We start from the raw sequence: 17855 nt of genomic DNA on the forward strand, positions 1-17855 counted from the left end.
ATTAAAGTTATTGTTACAATTATTTTGGACATGATACAAGGATTATTTAATTTGAACCAACCGACGGTTGTATGATGCTTACTGTAGTTAAGTGATTTGTCTACATGTTATACTACACAAACAGAAATGTTGCATTTTGAATAGTGTTCTGTGTACATTGTTGGCATATATTTTTAGTACAGTTTATGCCAATCTAACCTTTATTTTACAGATTTTCCCCAGTACATTCGATTCTCACTTCTCAATCTATTAAGTGACAAACTAGCAATTTGAGCAAAGGCATTACAGGTTATAAAACAACGTAAGCTTCTAGTCCTTTCATGTAAAATATAAAAAACTAAAATAAATTGCATATATAAAAGCTTTATTTCATACATTAGTAATAATAATCAGGCTTAAAGCCAGCGAAGAGTCGCTTTATCAGAGCTTCTGTATTTGGATATATACACCATGTTCAGGTTCAACAAGCATCCGAAAAACAGGAGAATGGCGATAACTCGGAGATAGAGAGAAAGTAAATTTGGAGACGATAAGAGCTAGAAGAACCTTCAATTGAACCATTGCAAAGTTCTTACCCAAGCACAACCGAGTGCCTAAACCAAATGGGATATAACCTTGTGGGGATTTGCAAGCTTTGGAGACACCATTGATGAATCTTTCAGGCTTGAACTCATTAGCATCTGGTCCCCATATGTCAGGATCCCGATGCAAAGTTGGAATCACAGTCCACATGCACACCCCTTTCGGAACCAAAATATTCCCAATTCGAGTCTCCTCCAGTGCCTCCCTAGTCACAAATGCTCCCGCCGGGTAAAGCCGCATGGTTTCTTGAATCACCATAGTCACCTTCATATAATGGTAGGAACCCACACTTTTACAACTTATAAGAAGCATGCGTGTATATATATGTACGAGAAATGATTAAATTATAAATGTAAAACTTTTTTAGTTTTACATAGATTTAAGGAAGTGAAAATAGATGTTGAGATTAACAGTAAGATATGAGAATATATTCACCGGGAAAAAAGACAGAATTAATCTCAACCATCGATTTTTATTCATCTAACGATCCTAAATTTTCGTAAAAATAAAAAAATTGACATGTGTAAGTAAATCCTAACATTAGCGTGTTTACCATTTTCAATCGAGATATGGAGTCTGCATCAGGCAGGCCATTAGTGAAAACTTTAGCCACCTCTTGTCGAATATGGGATTGCCACTCAGGATGTAGAGCAAGTAGCATCAGGCACCAGGAGGCAGTGATGGCAGTGGATTCATGGCCAGCGAAGTATATATTCTTGCAATTATCAACTATAAACTTCTGCGGCGCCACACTCGCATCATTCACAGCACTTTCTAATATCAGCTGCATTAAATCTTTTTGACCCGAAGATTTGTCTAAGCATTCTTGTTGGCGTTGGTTCACAGTCTCCCAAATCAACAACTCTACTTCTCTTTCTAGAGTGCTAACCTTCTTGTTGTTGGGAAGAAACCTGCGAATACATTGTGTTTTTACTGCATGCAAATCAAAACAGTGGGTGTGCAAATATTGTACCTTGAACTATTGTGACCAAAAAGAAAGCCTTGCTTGGTAATGGTGGTTCGCATGGTCCTAAGCTTGGAAAATATCTGTTTCCCTTTAACATAAGAGCTCCCGAAACATGCCCTTGCAATAACATCGGCTGAAAAGCTCCTAAAATCATCATCCACGTTTATCTCGGTCGCCAGACCGCCTTTTGCATCGATTGCGGCTTCCCATTTTTTAAGCAACGGCACCGTTGATTCCACCATGAGCCCCACCATGCCCTAAGAGATTTATCATTCAGCTTTTAGACTAGTTTCTGGTCCATGATTAAATGGAATCCAAAGTATTTATTTATAGTATTTACCTTAACCTTGTCCATGAAGAACTCTGGCGCAATGATCTTCCTTTGATGGGCCCAAAGCTGGCCATTGGATCTTATAATGCCATTGCCAAGCATGGGTTGGAGTACCTTCGTCATATAAGAATCCTTTCCCAACTGCAAAGTATTCAACTGGTTCAGTTCCTTCAATATCTCCAGGTCGTTTACATACAGGTGTTGCCTTAGCCCCGTCGAATATGTGTATATTTGACCTGCATAATATTAATTTCAACTATTCTTTATTAATCACAATAGCATACATACATACAAACATTAAAAACAGATTCCCGAAGAATGCAAAGACACATTGCTTATCCAAATTATCAGGCACCCCTGAGCACCATCTAATTACGAATATATTTTGTTTAATTATTGATATATGATGTAGTAATCATATTGAAAATCACTCTTCTGTTTCACTTTATTTTATTCTCGACATTAAAATTTGAACTTCTAATCTTACCTAAAAAAAGATAATATTGATCATACTAAACTAACTTATAGTAAATAAAAAAACCATATATCAATACTACATAATACATATAAACGTTATTGTGTTTGTGACATATAAATTAATATTTTGAATGAAATAAATTTTCTCTTGGAATATATATATAGATAGAGAGAAAAGTCCTTAATACAAGCAATCAAATAGTAACAGTATAGTTAGAGATGACAATAGGGCGGGTTGGGTCGGATTCTTGGTCAACTCAACTCGAATCGAAAAATATACATATTCCATTTGAACCCGAACAGAGAATCATATACTCTCTATTAACTCGATTTGACTGGATTGAACTCAAATTTTTGGTGTATAAACTCAATCTGATTCAACCTGACATAAAATAGAGACTTAATAAAAAAGTTACAGAAAAATTGGGTATTATAGTAATTATCTCAAACTTTATAGGAAAAATATAATATTACCTCCAAGGCGAAGATTTTTCATCGTCTACCCGAACTTGACCCGACCCACCCTCATTGTGTATAATATCTTACTCGAAGAATTTAATTTTAAAAAAACTAATTTAATAAGTTCAAGTTAAATTAAAATACGTCAATTTCAGATTAAATTATCATTTCTAAGTATAAATTTCTTCTCCAACGTCTAATTTGTTTTAATTGAAAATGAAAAATTCTCCGATAGAATGAAATGAAAAGAAGAAGAAAAAGATTATGCCACCATTATTTTCCATCCAAACTATGAAAAAACTCCATAAAATAATCAGAAGTAGCATTTCAGTTGGCTTCTTCTTAATTTACTATTTGGGTTTACATGTTACTATCATTTGCATAATACTTGTTTAAAAATTAAAAAATAAAGATACAATTAATGAGGATTAAAGATGGTAGCTACTAGGCTTCGTGTTGGGATTTATGATGTGGGATATCGTGGTATATTAATTGTTGGTCGGTGTAATCAGCTCACGTCTCTACAATCATCACATGAAACATCAAGAGAAAATTGCCGCCCCTCGGTAATAGTTTATGTGTTGGCCTCGTGAAAAATGGGGACATTACATTACTCACCAGTCAAGCTCACACAACTCTCCAAACCCAACATTATTTGCCCCGAATCCTCTTTCTTTAATGCCCTTCACTTACCCCAACCCCATCTATTCCCTACCCATCCTTCTTTTCCATTTATTATGTTTTTGAAGTTATATGATGATTTGTAAATGATGTTAAAATCACTATAATTAATGAGAAAATTAAGTTTGTTGATTATTGGTTAAAGATATTTTAAATGATCTATCTTAGAATGATTAGGTGTTCTCTAAACAACGAGATTCGAATGATATGATGTATATGCAAGACGGTGTTGTGTTCCTTTCGAATACTCACGAAAGTCAAAAAAAGAAAGGAAAAGCAAAAAAGGTGAAGATGTCTCATTCTGAGCCAAATTGTAAGGCGTCAGAAATGGCGGACTATAAAAATAGACATTTCGTAACAAAGCAAAAGTCTTCAACGTTTGCCAAAAATAAACCACCGATACAAAACAAAACACTGGTCTATCACGCAGATTGCAGGAAGTAGAGATGAAAGATGCATTGTTTCTGGCGTATGCATATGCATCAAAGACTGATGAAATGTGTATATGGATCTTACCGTATTCTTTTCTCCAGTGATCAAAGTATGGGAAGAGCGTGGAAGTGTAGTCATGAGCAACGATTTCGGAGTGGTTTCGAGCCTTGCTTGCCTTCAACTCAATTTGCTGCATCTCTTGTAAATTGCCCGACAGAAATGAAGGGGGTGGTCCACTGATGCCTTGCACGCACAGCTTCTTTCTAACCCTTTGAAATCTGAGCCAGCTGCTGCTGTAGTAATGGAACAAGTACCAAACGGCTGCTGCAAGGGCTAACGACAACAGGGTTTTCAACGTCACCAGGAACAACTCCATTTTTCTCGAAGCTCTCAGATTCTAATCTATCCTTTGAGTTTTTCAAGTACTGAAGAAGCCAAGCTTAACATATAATATATATATATATATATATATATATATATATATATATATATATATGAGGGAGGTGTTACTGCTAAGTCAATTTTATAGGAGGGGAGGGACACCAGATGACATTAATGCGAAAGGGATTAGTTTTAAGCGAGTAGACATCAACCTACAAACTGAAAATGATTGGTGGGCCAACATAGGGTGTGAAGTGTACGCTATTAGATAGGGAATTTAAGATTATATTTTATAAATTATTAAATAATATATAAGATTAATTTATCATTTAAATTTAAGATTAATATTTAATATAATGATAATAAAATATTTTAATTTTATAAATAATATTTATCACACGTTTTAAATTCTAAAACACTCATTTCTAATCTATAAATTTTGGACGGTAAATATTAAAAATATGAATCATAACTTTTAACGTTATTATATATATTTAAAAAATCTTCGTTGACTAAAAGGTAATGTTGAAATGTTTAGGGATTCGATGAAATTTGCTTGGAGGCCAAGAACATGTTAACTATTGGATTTGGGGGAATTAACAATGAAAAAAAAACTACATCTGAATTAATTTTAGTAATTTAATCCCTAACTTGTTGTATATAGTGCAAATAAAGTAGCTAACCATTGTATTAATTGATTATTGACTTCTCTTTGTTGGTCGAGTTGTATATTTCTTGAACAAATGCACGCACATGCATACTTTGAAAATAATGACCGTTAAATTATGTAGGGTTCAATCTCTAAGCTCAGGGGCGTTGAGAAATGGATATCAAAATCAATAATATTTCACGCTTCGAATTGTAAACTAAGCTCTTAGACATTGAACATTTCGTCTCATATAACAAATCGCAAAAGAAAGAAAATATATAATTCTCTCTCCTATTTTCTTTTTTAATCTTTCATGTATTATGTTTCTTTTGCTTCGTTGAAAATAATCACCATTATGTTTGTTCTTTAAGCTTTTGTTGCCCTTTCGTGTGTTGTTTTATTGGGATGGATTTGGGCCTCGATGGAAAATAGAAGGTTATTGGACTGTCATAGTCTTTTTAAATTTTATTTTAATGAAAATGTATTTCGTAGATAAAAAAAATGTAAACTAAACTGGAACTTATTTATTTAGCTAGTAATGACTTGTCGGATAATAATATCATTTCGGTTAGATTAAAAATCAAATTTTCTTAATACATAATTTTATAAATTAATTAGATATTATATAAGTCAAATTAAAAAATAAATTTGTTTTATAAAGTTCTACTTTTACATACAATTTTCCATATTAGCTGCCGGGTGGAATTAATTACCATTTTTTCACACCCTTTTCACCAAACCCTGCTTGTTGCCTATATAATATAAGTCACGTGATTGCATTATTTATATTATAATGTTAATTTATATATATATATATTAACAAAAAGAGTAGGGTAGGGATTAGCTCAGAGTTAGTTGTACGAGGGACATACAGATCGGAATGAAATAAAGTTGGATATTGGGTTTGAAATTTGGATCCACCAATAATGCAAATGGGAGGAAGAAGCATGGGAATTATTTTTGAATGATGAATGAGATCTTGGTTCCCGAAACTTCAAAGCTTGTGCTGGCTAACATTACAATATGATATTTTAAATTAATATGTAAATAGTTATTAACTCACCTTAATAATAATTCATAAAGTTAATATACATATTAATTATACTCATTGAATGACTTTAATAATAATAAAAAAAATAGTCATCTTTTAAAGATTTGGGTTTAAGCAGTAACATTTATAAGGTGTGTTATATCAATGATTAAAAAAGATTCTAAACATATATTACCTTGCAATCACTCCATACTAATAGAAATATACACATAAACTCAATTAGGATGTTAAATGTAATTTGGAATTGGGATAGAGATTTGTTTGATGAGGTAAGCTTTAATTTTTGAATCGCATAACAATTTGATATATTTATATTTTTAATATAATTTTTTAACTTTTTCTTCTCAAATTTTATTAATTGTTTTGTGATTTTATATATTATTTAATATTTTGAAAAATTATAAAAGCAACTAAAAAGTAATTATTTTTTAAAAATAAATAAAAATCAAACAATATTTCTTATATGATAATTGTAAGTATTATCAATTAAATCCTTGAATCAACTAATTATAATTGTTATAGTTTAATCAAAGATTTTAATCTTGAATCAACGAGAATACAACAATATTAAGTATTTGATGAGAACTGTATTGTCATGAATTATAAACAATATAAATAGTTTTCATCATTCTAAATATAAAATATTTATTTTTACTATAAATATAAAATATTAATAAAAAACACGTGAGGATAAATTAAATTTATTTAGAAAGAAAAAAAGCATCAACTATATTAAAAACTATTATTTTGTTTATATTATAAAATTAAAATTATATAATATTTTATTAAATTTAAATGATCACGATTTTTAAAATTTCAAATCAAATAAACTTGAAAATACTATTGTTAATTTAGATTTATTTTGCTGAGTAAGCCCTAGTAGTAAGGCCTTGGTTCAACGACTAATCCACTACACACTACAATGGACCCAAATGATATTTACTGGATGGGCTTTTTGGCTAAATGGTTTTCCACTCAAGTACGCTAACTTCCTAATCCACTAGGCCTAGCTCATTAATTCTGCCCTTCACAAGGCAATTCTCCATCCCTAATCCTCCTTTCCCTATAAAGCTCAAAAGCCCTAATTTCACTCGAACTCCAAAAGGCGGAAGCCGTTGTTTCATCCTCTGCGCCAATCCCAACGTACCAGGTTCCAACTTTACATCTTTCTTTCTCCTTTCTAAATATAGTTAGGTTTTGAAATTACTTGTTTTCTTTGTTGAACTTAACCTTGAATAACGTTGGATTAATTTTGTAGCTTTCTTTTGAGCCCCCCCCTGAAAGTAATGTCTCGCGTGTACGTGGGTAACCTTGACCCACGAGTTTCCGAACGGGATCTTGAAGATGAGTTTCGGGTCTTTGGAGTTATTCGAAGGTATAATATTGTTGTTGTACCTTAATTCTTTTCTCATTTCATGAACTGCTATATGATACACGATAATTATCTACCTTTAAGAATGATTTTTTTTGTCGTAATTCCTTCTATTGTTTTCTTTTGATTTGCTGATTTTTATTTGTAGTGTTTGGGTTGCTCGGAGGCCACCGGGTTATGCTTTCATTGAATTTGATGATCACAGGGATGCTGAGGATGCAATTCGTGAATTAGATGGTATTCCAACGAGATCCTCTTGTTTCTGATAATGACACTTGTTCTATCATTAACTTTCTGACCGTATAGATGTGTCCATTTCTCTTTGAAACTGAAAGATGCCAATTTGGCTCTTTTGTTTTAAAAAAATAAATAATGACTTTATTAGGAACTAACACATACTTATCAAGCTTCTCATTTTTTTATTAATAGGCAGCAATTCAGATTTATGGTGAAAATCATTATTTTGATATGCCCTCATTTGCTTTATTACTTTTTGCGGATGAGCTTTATGAAGAATTTGTTTTTTCTAATGTTTACAGCAGCATGTATACATTGGCAGAAGAAGTTTGTGTACACTATTTTGCTCACAGCTGTTTTTCAAATTTTCATAATTGTTAATAACATGGTTCTTATGAAGGGATCATCCTTCAATATACTTGCTATTTGATTTGTTCATCTTTTTCCTTTTTATTTTATTCTTTCACACTTTTAATGCTTTAGTTTATGCTTTAGTATTGGGGGGAAAACGTGAACTTGATGGCATGGTCATACTCTGTGCCTTTTTCAACCATCTGAACAGGAAGTATCAATTTCCCCCACTTAATGGCATTTTTTTTATGAACATAGCTAATCATTTGAGATAAATGTCCCTTACCAGCTTTAATAGTCTGTGTTTGGAATTTGGATCAGGCAAGAATGGCTGGAGAGTTGAGCTTTCTCATAATTCTAGAGGAAGAGGTGGACGAGGAGGTGGAGGTGGAGGTGGAGGTGGCCCGGGACGCTCTAGTGGTTCTGATTTGAAGTGCTATGAGTGCGGTGAGCCTGGTCATTTTGCTAGAGAATGTCGTAACCGTGGTGGTTCTGGAAGACGTCGCAGCCGCAGCCCTAGATATCGTAGGAGCCCAAGCTATGGACGCAGGTAAGGCTTCCTAAGCCAAAACTCATTGCTTTTGTGTTGATTGATTGATAATAACTGATTTGAATTTGAAGTTACAGTCCTCGTGCTCGATCTCCAAGACGTCGTAGTCCCTCTCCTCGTGGACGAGGTTACAGCAAGTCTCCACCATATCGTGGTCGTGAGGAATTGCCATATGCTAATGGGTGAGTTTCCTCGAAATTTATGCTAGTAGCTAGAAAGGCTTTCTTATTGCAATACTTTCACCTATAAATGTCAGTTTTTATCATGCTCACAGCAATCTTTATCTTTGTTTAATTTAGTTTTTTTTTGTATTTGTTATGATGTATGCGTGACATATATTAATTCCGAATTTGGTGCAGAAATGGTGCAAGAGAACGCCGCAGGAGTAGGAGCTAAGTAGAACAAGGATGTAACTTTTGTTAACTGGGCTTAAGTGTGTTTAGTTTGTTTGGACTTCAATGCTACTATTTTTAATTGGGCGACGCCCTCAGCCTCTTGGATTTGGATAAGTTCCTTTCTGTTATTCCTTTTTAATGATGCATTTCTCTACTTTTTCTATGCTAAAACTAGTCTTTTTTATTTGAAGGGAGAAAAAGCTTAAGCTTACCTCTAAAAATTTATTTAGAATTTATTCATAGAACTCTGCTAAAAAAAATCATGCTTTTTTTTTTGAGGTTCTCTTCTGGGTCTGCCTCATTACTTTTCTGCTTCTACACCTAAGGGATTTACTTCTTTGCTGCCCGGCTCTGGGATCTTCAGTGCTTGATATTTGTGGGTCAGGTCCTATTTGGTATCTTCTGCGTCTGCCTCATTACTTTTCTGCTTCTTCACCTAAGGGATTTACTTCTTTGCTTGCTGCCTGTCTATGGGATCATCAATCTTTCATCTTTGTGAGTCCCATTTGGTATGTTCTGCATCCGCCTCATTGCTTTTCTGCTTCTACACCTAAGGGATTTACTTATTTGCTGCCCAGCTATGGGATCTTCAATATGTTCTTTGTTGCCTCTGTTTGAATGAATGAGTCCCTCCAGCTGTGTGATGAACCTACCTCAACCACTAGTGGCATTTATTTGCTTTAGCTTAAATGGGTGCGGAGCTGCATCAAATGCCTTCTGGCAGGTACTTATATATCTGTTATACAGAAGTTGATGTTTTGGCACCCTTGCAAGAGGGATTGGTAATCAATGGATCTAATTTGTTTGCGTACTTTTAGAACTGAAAGATTTAGGAAGATGCAAGGATTTTTCTTTGCTCTTTTCAAGATGCAAGGGATAAATTTGTGATAGTCTGTGTACTTCCTCTCTTTTTTTACTGATTGAGAAATTCCTTTCCTTTTTCTTTTGGGGTGGGGTGGGATATTAGTGAGTGTACCTATGATGTACATAAACTGGGGAGTATTGTTTGGTGGTTGGATTTTAGCTGCACAACCTGATGAGCCTGAAATCTCATTTCAAGTTAATCACGATTTTCCCACCCGGCTATATAATCTCTCAAGAGGCTGCTAAATAAGTATAGTTGATTTGAGTTGCCGGTTCTTTGGTGGTTGTGTTTGTGTGTTACCAGCATCGTAAAAGCCAGTAACTAAACAAGTATAGTTGATTTTAGCTGGTTTTGTGTAATGTGATGCCTTGTATTCCAAAACATGAACTAGTATGCTACCATTTTTTTTTTGAGTGGGATCGGATCGTATTTCTTTATTTACTTTTAAAATTATAATTTTTTAACCGTAAAAGCCAGTAACTAAATCTTGTTTAATTTAATTTATTACTCTAATTTTTTTATTACATGTTGCAAATTGTTTTCCTTATGGTGGTAGCCAAATAGGGGATAAACATCAATTGAATTCTTGTTTGGTCAGATTTCTTATATTTTCAAAATAATTTCTCAAGTTCCGATACCTGGTTAGAATGAAGATTGCAGTGCCCATTGTCAAGCCAGGTTCATCTTTAAATTTGATCATAGGATTCTTCTCCAGTTTTTTCATTTGTTGAACAAATCTGTGACGGACGTGTCAGTTTCGCGTCTGCAATCATCACTCGGCAGTTCTAATCAGTCTCCAGCGATCTTTAGTTGAATTCCTTAATCTGTTGAATAATGCAGTCGGCTAATTGTCAAATCCAATCTACAGAAGTGTCTCACTCAACTAGTTAATAATTTCCATGGTTTAAAAAATGGGGGTTGCAAACAACTTTGATAAACGAAGGAAGGAGATTCCAAAGGGCATGGAAACAGTGGTGTCTCACCCTAATAGTTGAAGCAATGCGCCTCAAATTGATACGAAACACTAGGTGTACCTTGTGCAAAAGAAAAATTATCAGATGAACTAGTTTGTGTGGGCCTTTGAAAATCTTGGTGGGGTGGAGTGAACCATGTAAGGCAACTCAAGGAAACGACCATCGTCCTGGGAACAACTCATTACCACGGGATTGGCAAAGAGCCAGAATCAGCATAAGCCCACTCAAGATATTCGGCCCCCAAACGGGTGAACCTTCTGATGGGAATGTGACAAGCACGACTAAAAGTCTGTTCATCCTTCCCTGGATTTCAGAGGTTCTAAGACACGATTGGCGTGCAGAAACCCTGAAAATAAACAAGAAAACAGGACAACTATATATAAGGGCACAGATACTGAAACACATTCAAACCATACCAAAAGAACACAATTTATTAATCTTTTGGCTGGCACAAAGCACAGGGTCCACATCGAACATAGTTTATAAATGGGCACTCTTGCTATCAATTCTTCACAAAATTATGCATGGATGCAAAGTAAATAAAAGCTTTAAAACAGGAGAAAGAGAGAGAACGGACTCGCTTTAAGTGCCAGTACTTGTCCGAGGAGGAAAAGCGCAGCTGTCTGGATAATTTATAATCATGTAAACTAAATTAGCTGCTGCTTCTCGAGACGAAGTAGAGTAGAAGCAATCATACCCTTCAGGTTTCTCCATGAAGCCACTCTTTTAAATGTGAATTTATCAAGGCATTCCTCCAAAGATGAAGCATCCCCATGATTTTCAATAGTTAAATCCATCATATTCTCATATTGATTTGAATACTTGTTACAATTTGTACAATTCACCTAAGAGGTTTTAACCTGGTGATAAAGTATTAGATATCATAGTATAAATTTAAACATAAACAAAGTAAGATATCATTTGTTCAAAATCTTTATTAGTCATTTGATAACTCGTGCCACCTTACAAATGTAATTGTTCAATCTAAAACCTAAGAAGTGCACAACGTGGGGGTTCTATAAGCTGATTATATACAAATCCAGCCCAAAACGAATTTATATACGGGCCTATAATATAATGCTCATGAAGATGGTTAACAATATTGAACTTTCGCTCTCTGTGGGCTCTGGTAGGAGAAGTGGGGAAGGGGATAATTTCTTCTGCACCGCTGAATTAAATGTATTAGCACTAAAGTATTTGTCATTAGCCTTTTGGTTGAGGCATAGACCAAAATGTTGCTTTTTTATATTTAATATATAATATAGGTGATATATATATATATATGGTTTAAAATCCATTTATATAATGTAAAAAAATTAGTTTTATAAACAATATACTCGTTAGATAGATGAAAATATATGACCGAGATTAATTTTTTTTGATTTTTTAATAAATATTTTCTTATTTTCAACTAAGTCATATGAATTTTTATAAAACTAAAATAAGTTTATATTATATATATATAAGGTAGGAAATTTTAATTATTTAAGTAAAGATAAAATGTAGCCTACCCATATTCGTGTGTCAAGTGCTCATATGGTTACGACCTGTCTAATACTAAAATATTACAATGGCTCTTTTCTACTGATTTTCGATAAAAAAAAAATATAGGGTGATTCATGGTTCTTTAAACTGAGTTATGGGGTGTATTTGAGGACCTATCTCTTGTTTGGATAAATAATTTTAAACGTATTATTGTTTAAACAAACAATGGTTATAAATTAAGGATATCAACGTCGATAACCTTAATTCATAAACTAATAATTAGATTTCTTACCGAACTTTTTAGATTTATAGAGTGAATATCATATGCTTAACCTTTTACTTTCTAAACTCTAAATTACGATGTATTCATTTACGGTTTTAGATACTTGTAAATATTTGGTTTGTTTCTTTTTTTGATTTTACTAAACACAAATCTGTGTTGATTTTAGATATCAACATATAATTCAATTAATTTAGAATAAGATACTAGTATTCTGGATTTTAAACTTGCAGTTATCCCTAGAATGACTAATACCAGGGTGATCCCAGTGTATGTGTACTTTAGTGTGGACGCGTGCCCAATTTAAAATCGATTTTTTTTATGTTAGTTGTTGATTTTAATGATGATGTCTACTTTGAAATTTTGTTTGTGTCTGTCTCGTACGAATTTTTTTTTATTATCAACACATATGTGTTCATCCTAACAAATATTTTTGGATCGTCAATTGAATTGTATTTTTAATTCTCAGTGTCCTAATTCATTCTTTTACAAGCTCAACTACATAAGAAATGTCGTATATATTAGTTTATGAGTTAAGGTTATCAACGCTGGCTATTTGGGTTTGAAGAAACAACGAAGGAAAGTCAACTTTGTAAATGTTTCCTCCAAGTGTATAGGTGAAGCTTTATATTTAGTAAAAGCAGACCACTGCTTTGGCTTCTAAGATTTGTTGTGTTAAGTGTATCTCAAGTCATTAAACCATTAATCTTAAATAAAAACAAACGAAAATCACATGCGGAAGACAATAACATTGTTATGGGTGCAATAATTGGTAACACCCAAACATAATTAATTTGGTACACGGAGACCTGCCTAATTGCTTTTCTTTCTTTCTATAAAGAATTTATGCCTTGTTTTTGTTCATCAGTTTAGAATTGTTACATATGGATAGGGGAAGGTACCTATTAATGAAAAGTTGATAATATCAGGAAAAAAATATTTCTTTTTCTGCATTATAGGGTGGAGGGGCATCCTCTGTTTTGTCTGTGATAAATCCAACAGAAGAACCCAATTCAGTTCAAGCACGTGTAGTTATTCATTGAAAGCAAGCCAAGCATTTATTTAGGTTTAAATACCTTTTCCTCATGAAAAGAAGCAGATGACGAAAAAAGGCTATAGCTCCATGAATATTTTATGTCAAAGGATGTTTATGCTTGTTCTGGTCATCACTAGTCGAAGCAACCCTTTATATACAAAGGCTTTGCTTTTTTTTACGTGGTAAAAAGATATGATAATGACATGCACAAGTCGTCAAAACCGAGGGGAGAAGGGTTAGGGTTAGGGGCGTAGTAGGCAAGGAAACCCGGAGTGGTGCTGCCCACTAAACCCGGTTTGTACGATTACCGAAGTCTATTATAAACCCCCCAAAGCAAAGAATCAAAAGTAGATGAAGAAGAGGCCAGTGTTTTCTTCATGCAGTTGATTTGCTGCTTTTGTGGTTAATGTTACAGCAGTAGACATCATGATGAGAAAGACAAGTTGAAGAAATAAACTAAACGAGAGAATCGAGAAACCGATGGATTAAAAACAAAAATTTTGTGTTCCAAATGAAATCTAAAGGTGTGGATTCGGATGGGTAACATCCAGGATTTGTGGGTTTGGATTGCATTCCTTGATTTGGTTTCCTCTTCATATCCCTAAACTCAGTATGATAGCATGGATGGCTTTACTCGAACGTCTCCCAACTAGGGACCGACTACAAAGAATGGTAATTTCAACTCCTGGAACTTGTGTTCCCTGCAGTGCAGCACTTGAAACTCACACCCACCTTCTCTTTGATTGCCCACTGCCACTCATTTACGGGAGAAAATCTTATACAAAAATGGAATCATGAAATATTTTACTTCTTGGGATGACATGATTGACTGTGCTAGCAACAATTGGAAAGGAAGGTCCCTCCTCACAACTATTTTTAAACTTGCTTGGACTGCAAAAATCTATGTTTTGTGGGAATAGTGCAATCGAAGAATTTTTCAAGCAAGATCAAGAACAACCGAAGAACTCTTCCATTGTATCAAAGATTACGTAGGTTTTAAATTGAGGGGGAAAACTATTAATAGATATGATAGTATTAATACTATCCTTTGTAACACTTGGGACATTGCTTTAACCGATCTTCTTATGTTTTTAGGATGTACATTTGATTCTTGAGATCGGTGTTTTATATAGTAGTTTTTGCTTCATTGGGTAATAAAAATTAATTTTCCAAAAAAAAATAATATATTTTCAAAGATAATTTCCATTCATTCGATATTGAACGCTCGTATCCCATCATTCATGGTACTCGAACTACCATTTGCACCTTATTTTTAGATTTATCTGGTTGTACGGATTTATAACTACCTGTATTTCTTCCTTTTCTTTCTTTCATTTTGTCCTTCCCTGCTCCGATGCTATTCAACTGTTTTACTACTTCCTTGGCCGTAGCCTACAGTTTTGCACACAATATCTTCAACTTCATTGTTTTCTCTTGGTATATTATCAACAGGTATATGTCTTTTGCAGTGTATATTCTGTTCTACCTTTGTTGTTGGTCGTTCAAAGGTGTATATATATATAATTTAATGTTTTTTTTCTTTCACTTTGCATGCGTATTCTAGGAAAATAACGTTGTTTCAAACCCCTGAAAACAATGGCATCCACGTTACCACTCTCGACGCTCAAGCTCAGCAACTAAGAGTAACAAGGACAAACTAATGCATAAGTTGAGGAAAAGATACATTTTATGTCTTCAAATTCGGTCCATCCGTGCATAAACCCTATCATCAAACAACTCTAACAAAACAACAATGATTATTCATTAACACAAAGAAGCTCAATAAAACGGCCCATACCGGCTTTAGCAAGGCCATCTACAAAGCAATTAATGTTTCTAGAAATCAACTCATTTTTTTCAATCAACCTCTTTGCAATGGATAAACATGAACTGGTGATAAGCCATAGGTTCACGAGTAGGCTGACATAGTCGCAAAACAACATTGTTGCAGTTGATCAAATAACAAGTCTAAAATCCTTCTTTAGCTGAACTTTATTGTTAATATTTATATAATATAAAAATAAAATGACAATTTGATATGGTAGAGCAAAACAAACAATCATCCTAATACATATCACACCCTATTATCCGACCTCCATTCTTAAGAAAAAATTAATTCAAAATTCATAACACCATTCGGGTTTTATTATCCTATTGTCAGCAGCGCCATATGTAATGTATGATTGAAAATAAATAAGGAATTAGTTTAGTTTTACTGCCAGATAAGCCACTGGGCGGCGGCCCTCTGCTGTCCTGTCCTTGAGTTTTTGTGCTGGATTTAATCAACAAAGCTCAAATCCGGAGTCATTTTCTTCTTTCTCGAGGAAAAATGAAGTTTAGAATTATTTTCTACGTCGGGAAATGAAACGCGGTCCACTGAAACACGTCCACTTGTTTCCAATTACATATACAGTCCCAAAACACACTTTTAAATTGCATAAATGCATATGATTAAACTAATCCTTGTATTAAGGAAGTTGTTTCCTTCGATCCAATCACTCTTCTTCCATTAGATCTCATGTGCAGTGTGGTAGTGTTCCGGTTTTGTGTCGGATTAATTTATCTTCTGTGCATTGATTAAAACTTATTTGATTTTGTTTGTTTTAATTTATAATAATATCATATCTTATTTGTGTGCAAGGTACTAATCTGCCATCGCCTTACCTTGACTGTAAAATGATGCATTCGTATACTACGGGAAATGAAATATCCAACATGCATAAGGTTGTTTGTTATAAATAATGATCCGTTATTAAAATAACAAATGTTATATAATAATAAGATGGTATTTAACATTATTTTTCACAGCACATACTTATAATAACTATAATTGTAATCATTATTACTACAATTATAATAAACGTAACGTAATCGAAGAAATGACTATAACTGTAATTGAAGTCCCTAATTATAATGGCTTGGGTCCTTGAGGTAGAGGGAGCATATATATAGTCCACTGTCCAAATGGGCTGGCAAACCGCCTTCGCCCCATTCTTCCTCCCCCGCTCCAGTTTCCTACCTCCCAAACAGCAGCTTTTGTTTACAATATTATAATATATGTCAAATATGGATAAAATAGGTGGCTCTGCATTCACTGTTATATGCAAGTTGGTTTATTGATTTCACTTTCTTTTAATCATGTTTCTCCAGTCAAGAACCGGCGATGAGCAAAATTTATCTGGAACAGAAAGTGTAGAATTTGTTTATAAACTAACCACACCTTCCATTTGTCTGGTTATGTTATGTTTACACACGTGGCATGGTGAGGATGACGTGGTGTTATGGACATTGGTCAGCAATCCGTGCCACCGGATTTTTCTTTTTCTTCAGTCTTTCCCACAGACAGTACCAAACTAATATATAAATCTTATTGCTTTAGGTTGCTTAACTATGGTTATACTCATGTAACTACTCATCAAGGAATCTTAAACGTGATTGGAATGAGCTTCATTACTTCGAAATGCTCTTATTTTCTCTATTACAACCGTGTGGTTGTGTCTGTTTGGCTACATGGGTTATTCATGAATATTTTGAGTTGAATATTATTACTTTCCTTCTGTATAGGTAATTTATCGTATCTATTATACTTTAATTTATGTAACTTTTACCATGATTAAAAATAAATACCATAAACACTAATATAAAATGTATATAACAATTAATGATGACACGTTGATAAACTGACTTTACCATAACTTGACTGCGATATATCTTTGGTGATTACGAATATTTTTTAAAATAGAACTAATTTGAGGATATGAAGTAGGACAGATTAATAAAATAACAAAATAAATGTCACTACAAGAATTAACAAAAAAAACATGTTAAAGTAGACAAAATTATACATCATTTTTCATACGAAAAAGTGTGAAGAATAATAAAATAAAATATTCTCATATATATACACAATGAAAAAACACAATAAAATTATGATAATATCAAAAAGAAATAGAGAATGAAGAAATTAAATAAGAAAAAAAATAAAATTGATGATAGTGGATCAGTTCAAGTAAGGAAGGATTGATAAGTATTGATATGATAGTCTCTTTATTGAAAATTTTAAATTATCATATAATTTTTAAAAAATATTTTTTTATTAATAATGTATTTTTATAAAATTAAGAAATGAGAATATTTAAATTACATATTATAAAAATAAAAACCATAATGTATATAAACTACTTATTTCCTACTAGATTGAATTATCATTGGACGACAGCACATAGCGGTTAGCAGAATCATTGCGCGCCATATCCACGCGCCGTCCCATCACGTCACCTAGGCATGGTAAAGGCGGGTG

General features: G+C 33.4%; 2 protein-coding genes and 1 long non-coding RNA gene across 4 annotated transcripts; 1 reads left to right on the forward strand and 2 right to left on the reverse strand.

The window, feature by feature from the left end:
• Positions 1 to 312: 312 nt before the first annotated feature.
• LOC120157078 (cytochrome P450 714A1-like) lies at positions 313 to 4369 on the reverse strand. Its single transcript, XM_039168337.1, has 5 exons — positions 4014 to 4369; positions 1890 to 2116; positions 1556 to 1806; positions 1136 to 1493; positions 313 to 846 (listed from the first exon to the last, which is right to left on the reverse strand). The coding sequence occupies exons 1-5, from the start codon at positions 4303 to 4305 to the stop codon at positions 421 to 423; spliced, it is 1554 nt and encodes a 517-aa protein (XP_039024268.1). The 5' UTR covers positions 4306 to 4369; the 3' UTR covers positions 313 to 420.
• Positions 4370 to 7056: 2687 nt separating this feature from the next.
• Positions 7057 to 9100, forward strand: LOC120157079 (serine/arginine-rich splicing factor RSZ22-like). 2 transcript variants are annotated; one of them, XM_039168338.1, is made up of 6 exons: positions 7057 to 7160; positions 7269 to 7385; positions 7531 to 7619; positions 8292 to 8520; positions 8589 to 8702; positions 8880 to 9100. In XM_039168338.1, exons 2-6 carry the CDS (start codon positions 7297 to 7299, stop codon positions 8914 to 8916), a joined length of 558 nt encoding a protein of 185 aa, XP_039024269.1. In that variant the 5' UTR covers positions 7057 to 7160; positions 7269 to 7296; the 3' UTR covers positions 8917 to 9100. The 2 variants fall into 2 exon arrangements, with proteins under 2 accessions (XP_039024269.1, XP_039024270.1); XM_039168339.1 differs by having other exon boundaries at positions 8598 to 8702.
• Positions 9101 to 9189: 89 nt separating this feature from the next.
• Positions 9190 to 9518, reverse strand: LOC120157080. Its single transcript, XR_005519117.1, has 2 exons — positions 9479 to 9518; positions 9190 to 9351 (listed from the first exon to the last, which is right to left on the reverse strand). It is a non-coding gene; the product is annotated as an uncharacterized LOC120157080 (long non-coding RNA).
• Between the last annotated feature and the right edge of the window lie 8337 nt (positions 9519 to 17855).

This window comes from Hibiscus syriacus, unplaced genomic scaffold (genome assembly GCF_006381635.1).
Source record: "Hibiscus syriacus cultivar Baekdansim isolate YM2019G1 unplaced genomic scaffold, ASM638163v2 tig00111238_pilon, whole genome shotgun sequence".
In the NCBI taxonomy this organism is placed as follows: domain Eukaryota; kingdom Viridiplantae; phylum Streptophyta; class Magnoliopsida; order Malvales; family Malvaceae; genus Hibiscus; species Hibiscus syriacus.